The sequence below is a fragment of the Cicer arietinum genome, chromosome 1 (genome assembly GCF_000331145.2).
Source record: "Cicer arietinum cultivar CDC Frontier isolate Library 1 chromosome 1, Cicar.CDCFrontier_v2.0, whole genome shotgun sequence".
In the NCBI taxonomy this organism is placed as follows: domain Eukaryota; kingdom Viridiplantae; phylum Streptophyta; class Magnoliopsida; order Fabales; family Fabaceae; genus Cicer; species Cicer arietinum.
The window spans coordinates 27,544,764-27,554,383 of NC_021160.2; the positions used below are offsets into that span (position 1 = coordinate 27,544,764).

Genomic DNA, 9,620 nt, shown 5'->3' on the forward strand with positions numbered 1-9,620 from the left:
AAGGCTAACCGTTTTAACGGACGTCGTAGGGTGATAATACTTTCCCTACTCGTAATCGACTCCCGAATCCGAATTTTTTTGGTTCAAAAAATCATTATTTTAGGTTTTATCCAATTTTTCCTTTAATAAAAAAAAAATTTGTGGCGACTCCTTTTTCGCGAACAAACTGGACGCGACAGGTATAATAACCAACAATAAACCGAGTATGTATATACAACCATCATAGTATAACAAACATGACTCGCGTGCCAAACACTCTAATGCAATGCGTATATGCCAATGCGCATGATTCTGAAATATCCAACAAAAACCCTCCTTGAGGGGCATAAATCATAATTGTACCGCATATCACAGGCCTTAGTACTAATTATCGAGGTGCAATCTCTCACAGGCTAGCACGATTTACTCGAGTGTAGCCTATCACATGCCTTACACATCAGTTAAATCCTCGTAAGGATAAGATGAACCAACTATCACATGGAACCACCCCGTGGCCCATCACGGTCGCCACTGACACTTTGGCCCATCACGGTCACCATAAGCTATGAAATACATGAGCATACTCTGACTCTTTTCACCAAAATCATTAAGTAAATGCAGCTATTAAAAGATTCTCCATTTTTAATACTCATTTAACACTAACGATTTTTCAAACTTATCACGGAGCATACTCAAAACTTTTTTTTTCCTCGATAAAATTCATAACGCACATATTATCAGTTATGAATACATAATCACATCAAATTCAATTTCCACAAATCCATTCCTCAATCACACATAAATCACCTCAATTTAATCTCCACAAATTCATACATAATCACACCTTAATCACATCAAGTTTTATCATAAATTCATAGTAGGTAGCAAAACGTATTTTCACTCAATATATATATATATATATATATATATATTTATATATATATATATATATATATATATATATATATATATATATTCACGTCGAAATTAATTATCACGCAATCGCATATTAATCATCCATCAATCACACATATAGAGTCCCTATATGCAAACTAAAAATTTGGAAGGAGCTCTTACCTATGTTATCGCTTCCTCAACCATTTTTGCTACCGCGATCAAATACGGCGAAAACTCTCGCTCGCGTCGACACCTCAAAAGTTAGTTCACAAGCATCTTAATGTAGTGAGGAACAACTTTTCCTCCTGACACTTCTTGAATGGAAGCTTAGATCTAGTAGATAAATGAGCGTTTGTGTTTGGTTGTTTTTGAAAACCACCAACACAATTTTCTTTGAAACAGAGAAAGGAAGAAGAAGGTACTTGCGAGGCAGCAGGGAAAATGTTTCTCCGTTTTTCTTTCTTGGTGTCTCAAACACACAAACACGTGTGCGCGCACGCACGGACACACACACACACACACACTTTACTCACATCTCAATCTAATTTAAACAAAATATCTACTCTCGTTGCAACTCAATTGACAGATAAATTTATTAGCAACAAGTGACATTTTTTAAAAAAATTGTCTGGTATTAAATTTTTCAAAACGTAATTAAATTATTCTCCGACAATTTTTTTTAATCGGGTCTCAATATATATATATATAGACACACACATATATTAAACATATTACAAACTCTAACAAAATATGTTTTTGGTACTTAATTCACAAAATAAAATAAATTAGAATTTGACACAAAATACCCTAAAATCGCATAAATTAGAATTTAGAAAATTTAGGGTCTTACACCTGCACTTGAGATGCTGAGGTTGTTGCACACCTTTCTCTAACTCTCAGTTCATGAGCTTCAAGAGAGCTTTGCAAATCTTCCACCTTCATCTTATCAAGATCATTTGATTTTTCAATTGCCACCACTATGTGATCGTACCTTTGTGTTAATGTTCTAATGATCTTTTCAATAACCACCACTTCAGTTACTGATTCACCATTTGTTCTCATCTGATTAACAACAACCTTTACACGATTGAAGTAATCTGCCACAGCTTCATCTTCGTCCATCTACAATACTTTATATTGCCTTCTAAACATTTGGAGCTTCACTTTCTTGACCTTTTCCCCACCTGTATAGTACTTGACCAAGATATCTGATGCCTCCTTTGATGTAGATGCCTTCGAGATCCTCTCAAAATTATCTGAATCCACACTTTGCTAAATGTAAAACAATGCCTTCCTATCTCTTTTCTTGCAATCTTTGAAAGTTTTTTGTTGTCTTTCTGTTGGATTCACACCAAGTTGTTCATAGCCATCTTCAATAATCTCAAACACTTCTTGAGCTCCCAACAACAATGTCATCGATGCAGACCACGTATCCCAATTCTTCTCATCAAGGATTGGAAAATTCGATGGAAATCCTCCACCATTCATGTCTTCTTTCTTTCACTCACACTTGTGTTTCTCAATTTTTGATTCCCCCTCACACTTGCACTCGTCTTTCCCAAGGTTTAGAAACCAAGCTCTAATGCCAATTGTTGGAACAGGTTATAGAAATGGAGAGGAATTGAAATTGAGAAAAAAAGAGAAGAAAACAGAATGTTCAAAAAATGGAGAATGATTAACAGTCTAGAGAATGTTCTCCATATTACAGACTTTATAGCAGTTTTGAGTACTAACTGTTAAAATAAACTTAACTAACTTCTAATTGTTTTCTAACCTTCCTAACTAACTACAAATTACTTTAATTATATCTAACACATCTAACTGACGACCAACCAGCAATTGCCACCTCAACTAACTAATACTAAGAGAAAGAACTAACTCATGTGTAAGGGTGTTTATGATATAAAAATTGAATCGAATTGGACTACATTAATGGTTAGGTTCAGTTTTTAAAGACTCTAAGTTTAGCGCAATTCTGAACCGGATTAAAATTGGTTTAGTTTAATATTTTAAATAAATTTTTAGTTAAAATAGATTTTGAACTAGTTATTTGAGAAAAGAATTTTGAAATTCTTACGAAAAGAAAATATCGACTTTTTTGAGAAAAAAACTTTTGATTTTTTTCGAGAAAAACAAATATAAAAATTTTCTCAATAAATTTTTTTTGGAGATAAAAAGTTTTGATTGTTTTTCGAAAAAAATTTCAGTTTTTTTTAGTTTTTCAAGAATTTTCTTTTTCAATTTTAGATATAAAAATTTTCAAGAAAAAAGTTTCAATTATTTTTCAAAAAAACAATCAAAAGTATTTACAATTTTTTTCTCAAAAGTTTTCAAAGAAAAAAATAATTTAGAATATTTTTTCCGAAAAAAGGATTTCAATATTTTATTTTTATTTTTTGGAGAAAAATAAATTTTCTAAAAGAAAAAATTATAATTGAGGTTAAAATTATTAAATTGGTTTTTGAATTATGTTTGGTTAACTTAATAGTTTTAAATATGTAGCTCAATTCATGAACTATCTAATTGGTTTGATTTTTTTAATGCAATGCAATTCATTTTTTCAATATTGTATAATTAACTATATATTTTATATTCACCTACTCACGTGAGTGTTCTACCTCCTCATCAATTCTTATTAGGATAACTATTATTTTTGCAAATTAAAATAAATTAGTAGGAAAGTTTCTTCGCTTAAATTTTAATAGGTTAGTTTATATTATAAGAACTTATAAGACTTAAAAATATTTTATAGATGTATACGTATTGAAAGGACGGAATGATTTTTAATTTTTATTATACATTTACATTACAACTGTCAATGAAATAAATAGATAAACAAATAAATAAGCCATACAGTTTGGATAAATAAAATAGTAAAACCAATAAACTTTTTCAATCTTTTAATAACCAATATATTATAGCCATATCTAAATTTATATCACTTATGTATCTCTATTAAAGACACCCTTGTAAAACAATTTATTATTAACAACTTTAGTGTAAAAACTATTTTTATTATTTCTAGTGCATTGAATAAATGACTCATACATAATAGGACAAAAGGTAGTATTAACTAGCCGCTTATTGTAGTTTTTGTTCTTGGGTTTTAACGTGTTCACGATTAGAGTCTTCATCTACACCTATATATAATAAGAGAAATGTTATTTAAACATATTTTTAAATACAAATATAAATACTATCATATACTATACATATATAGTCCGTACATAATCTCTCTTTTCTTTTACTTTTCTATTTTTTTACTTTCTCCCTTTTTTATCTCACTTTTTTCACTTTCTTGTTTTTTGTCTTCCTCTACAAAAACAAACCTCACACATTCATCTTCTCTTTCTTCCTTTTATTTACTGATTTTGATTTTGGATAAACATTAGATTAGAGAGAAACATCATGATTTCCAAGGAAGATGAAGAAAAATAGGGAAAAAAATCAAAAATTTTAATGAAGTAACATGAGCAACCTTATCTCCTCTCTTGTAAGGTAACTTCTCATTTTCTTCTTTCTCCACAATGTTGAGTTTCAAATTTTGTCTTTCATTTATTGATGGGGTTGTTTGCTTTTCTTGTTTACTTTAACTTGTTTACTTTAACTTGTTTACTTTAACTTGTTTACTTTAAGAAAGTGTTGTTTTTTTTAGACAATTGTATTGAGAAATTTTGCAATTATTTTTGGTATGTTGTTTTGCTTATATATAAATTTTTGTTTTTTTGGGTTCATACACGTTTTTCTGGGCTTTTCTGCTTCTGGTTAATAATATAAACATTAGTGGTGAATGAAGTACAATAGGTGGTTAATGACTTAATTTTGTCTACAAATTAGGATTGTGAATTGTTAATCAATCCTGTTAATTATTTATGTCTAAATATTAACTTTCATCACAGTTAATCCATAATGTTAATCAGATTTGAATTGTTAAGTCATCAATGTCTAAATTGTTGGTAGGTGTAACACATTTCATTTTATGTGATTAATAGTGTGCTAATTTTGAGTCTTTCTGATTTTTTTGTTTCTGGTTAATAGTGTAAATATTATTGGTTAATGAAGTACAATAGGTGGCTAATGAATTATTTATGTCTAAATGTGGTAGGTTTAACACATTTCAAATTATGTGTTTAATGGTGTGCTAATTGTTGGTTACTAAAGTGCATACAATGGTTAATGACTAAATTGAGTTATTTTTTGTAGTTTTTGTGTGACATTTGCACTATCAATTGAAACGTCGTCGATTTTGGTACTATTGAAGATGAAGGTATCGGAGTTGACGGGGATGTATTTTTCTTGCTTAGATGAAGTCAAATGATTTTATGAAGAGTATGCTTCGAGAAAGGGTTTTGGATGGAAGATTAGATCTTCAAGAAAATGGCAAGATGGGGAGCTCTGCTACTTATTTTTATCTTGCTCAAGAAAGGGGTCTAAAGTGTCAAAAATTTCGTGTACGTTAAAAACACTTCAAACTAAGGTAAATAATTGTCCTGCCAAGATTGTTATTAAGTTGGATAAAGATGGATTGTGGTACATTACAAAATTTGAACCTGGTCATACTCACGAGACGAGTTCTACAAAGGAAAAGTTGTTCAAAGTTAACAAGAAGATGAATTTGCATGTTAAGAGAACAATACAAATCAATGATGATGTAGGAGTGAGGATCAACAAGACATTTCAATCTCTTGTTAAAGATGCAGGAGGGCATGAAAACGTACCATTTTGTGAAAGAGATGTGAGGAATTATGTTAACAAGGAACAACGTGCAATAGGAAAAGAATGTGATGGAAAGGTCTTGATAAGCTATTCATGCCAAGGAATGTGTGTTTGGCTGATGCAAGAAGTATAGCTGGTTATGAATACTTTGGAGATGTTTTGACTTTTGACATAACATATTTGACTAATAAGTATGACATGCCTTTTGTTGTGTTTGTTGGTGTGAATCACCATGGTTAATCAACATTACATGGATGTGGACTGTTGTTAGGAGAAGATACAGATTCATTTATATGACTTTTCAAATCATGGCTTTGTTGTATGCTAGGAAAGGTCCCTTTGGATATTGTGACTGACCAATGCAAGGCTAAAAATGCCATTGAGCTAGTCTTTCTACAACTCGTCACAGGTGGTGTTTATGGCATATAATGAAAAAAATTCCTAAAAAGCTCAGTCAATATAGTGAATATAGAAATATCAAGTTTGCATTGAAAGAAGCGGTTTTTGATACAATCACAAAAGAGGCATTTGAAGAAAAATGGTGTTCTTTCATCGAAAAATTTGAAATGATTGGTTGAATGGATTGTATAACAAACGTCATAGATGGGTACCAACCTTGCTAAGGAAATACTTTTGAGCAGGTATGTTTACTACACAACTAAGTGAGAGCATACATTCTTTATTTGATTGTTATATCAATTCAAAGACAAGTTTAAGTCAATTTGTAAAACAATATGATAATGCTCTCAGAAGTCGAGCACAAAAAGAATTTGAAACAGATTTTAATTCGATGGATACTACAATTTCTTGTGGTTCAAACTTCCAAGGTGAATACACTAATGCCAAAATTAAGGAAGTTCAAATTAGATCTAAAATGAATTGTGTTGCTTCCTTGTATACTGTGGAGGGTTTCTTTGCTACATACTATGTGTTGGAGGAGGTGTCAATTGGAGACAGACCAAGGTAATGTGTCTTAAAATTTGTGTTTAATCGAGAAAATAATGATGTCAAATGTGAATGTTCATTGTTTGAGTTTAGAGGTATTTTTTGTCGCCATGTGTTATTTGTGTGTACTCAAGAGAGGGTTAAAAATGTGGCAGAGAAGTATATATTAACACGATGGAAGAAAAATATTAAAAGAAAACATTCATATATTAAGAGCAACTATGATGTGAAAGAATTGAAGCCACAAATAGACATGTTTGACAAATTGTGCAAGCATTTCTATGAAGTTGTTGCAGTGTCTGAAGATGGGACTAAGGCACTCCATGAAATATTATATCAATTTAATTCAAATGAGCCCACCATGGATACTACAAATAACAATGTTAAAAGAAGTTATATTGATACTTCAAGTCCAAACAATGATAATGAAATTCGCAGTCCTTTGAGGATTAAGCGTAAAAGTCGTCCTCCATCAAAAAGAAAAAGATTTATAGTTGAAAAAGTCGGAAAGAGATTAAGGAATCGAACCAATCAAAGAAATGACAGAGAATCTACCATTGTAAGTTCTTTTCGTCCAAAAATTATGTATCCATGATGGACATATTATATTAAAATATTTCTTTTTTGTTTATTGAAATGTGTAGGAGAGTCATACTAAAATAGTGAGAAATCAGAACGAAAGTAAATCGACATAGAATCATCTATTGAAGCTATCAAAAGTAAACTTTGGTTCGTGTTTGAATTTATGACCGAGTGTGTGGTTGTACTATTATATGTAAGATTGTGCTAACTTGATATATGTAAGAGTGTGTGGTTGTACAATTTTGTAACTTTTTTATATGACATTGTTGCAACAAACATTTAAGTAAATGAATGTATGATAATGATGTACATGGTTTATCACTTTTGTCACTTTTTTGTACGATAGTTTTGTTAATGGATTTGAACATAATATTTTGTATGACAAATTTGTTAATGACTATAAGAAACATGGTTAATGTCGTGAACAACTTGGTTAATGGATTCAAACTGAAAACTTGGGCACTATAATCAGACAAGATATAAATCTGGTTAATGACTTAAAAACATATGGTTAATGTCTTGCATAACTTGGTTAATGGATTTGAACAGGAAGTTTGGTTATTCTTATCAGACAAAATATAAATATGGTTAATGGCTTTAAGCAACATGGTTAATTCTATGAATAACTTGGTTAATGGATTCGAACTGAACACTTGAGCATTATAATCAAACAAGATATAAATCTGACTAATGACTTAAAAACATATGGTTAATTCCTTGCACAACTTGGTTAATGGATTTGAACTAAAAGTTTGGTCATTCTTATCAAACAAAATATAAATATGGTTAATGGCTTTAAGAAACATATTTAATGTCATGACAACTTGGTTAATGGATTTGAACTAAAACTTGGGCATTCTAATCAAACAAAATATAAATATGGTTAATGGCTTTAAGAAACATATTTAATGTCATGACAACTTGGTTAATGGATTTGAACTAAAACTTGGGCATTCTAATCAGACAAGATATAAACTTGGTTAATGACTTAAAGGAATATGATTAATTCCTTGCACAACTTGGTTAATGGATTTAGACTTAAAATCAACAGCTAATGCACACAAAAATCAACATATTTGTTCATAAAAATCAATAGTTAATGCACACTAATTGTTGACCATACATATTTGGTGACTAAAAACATCATCTAATCAACACTAATTTTTAACCATACATATTTGAAGACTAAAAAAAACATCTAATACACACTAATTTTTAACCATACAGATTTTTTCATAAAAACAAAAATAGGCAAAAAAGTGTGATTCAAACACCACCAACTACATCTCTATAGAGAATCTCCCACTAACTCAAAATATGTCAATAACACACTTATTTTTTCTTCTTCTTCTTTTCATTCGGATTCATAAAAGGACTTTGATTGACTACACTTTTAACTAGCTTCCTTGGTTGATTGTTCATTCTTGTAATTATGTTCAATGTTGGTTTTACTGAAATGTTCATGTTAGGCTCACTTGTTGACAAATGTATTAAAATTATATCATAGCAAAACTACAACAACACCACAACATATACAATTTATTACTTATCAAAAACTTTTTATGCGACTTCATCCCTAACATTCTCAACAGGGATACTAATTCCCATATCACCTGCAGATAAAAGTTCAATAGTATGTTATTAACAAATCCAATTACATAAATATATGATCGGGAAAAAAATGCAATACTCATACCATCAAATTCAGCATATGAAGTTGAGAGAAATCCATTACAAGCTCTTGCTGGAGAACCTCCCGCAAATTCATGATCGGATTCATACATTGGCTGACGTTTACACAATTATTCTTTCAACCATTATACCTCACCCTCAAGAATCGAAATCTTCTCTTAGGATTGCCTATTCTCCGTCACCAATCATTGATAATCAACATAACACACAATATGGTTTTCTTGTTTATGCAATGCTTCATCTTGTCAAATTCAAGTTCTTCATTTGTTGCAGTTAACTCTTTAATTATCTTGCAAAACAACAACGATTGAAACACACACATTACTATTAAACATGTTATACAAGAGAATCTAAACTTGGGATTCTTCTGACACTGTAAGATTGACCAATAATATAAATGCTTTTAATATTGTTTTCTTCTGACACTGTAAGATTGACCAATTCAAAAATCTCAGGAATCTAAACTTGGAAACAAATGCTTAACCCAAGGACAAGTAGTTGAACCCCCAGATCTAAAATAAATATTAATATATTTAATAAATGTATTTTAATTTAAAGACAACACAAGATGGAAGATGATGACATAAAATGATATAAAATATATACTTGTAAGGCAGTTGCACAATCTATTACATGTGTTTGTGAATCTACCTTCCCCTCTTTCAACACAGTTTTAGTCCTACTTAAACTTTCAACTAATATATTATACATAGCTACACCCCAATTGTAGCTATGTCAAGACTCTAGATTATCAAGTGTTTTAATATAACGTGTATTTACTTGATTCCCTGATTGGGAAAATAGAACTC

General features: G+C 30.5%; 1 protein-coding gene across 1 annotated transcript; it reads left to right on the top strand.

Moving 5' to 3' along the window:
• Window positions 1-6,195: 6,195 nt before the first annotated feature.
• LOC140918763 (uncharacterized) lies at window positions 6,196-7,232 on the top strand. The gene is made up of 4 exons (XM_073363557.1): window positions 6,196-6,233; window positions 6,343-6,555; window positions 6,631-7,096; window positions 7,182-7,232. Exons 1-4 carry the CDS (start codon window positions 6,196-6,198, stop codon window positions 7,230-7,232), a joined length of 768 nt encoding a protein of 255 aa, XP_073219658.1.
• Window positions 7,233-9,620: the final 2,388 nt, after the last annotated feature.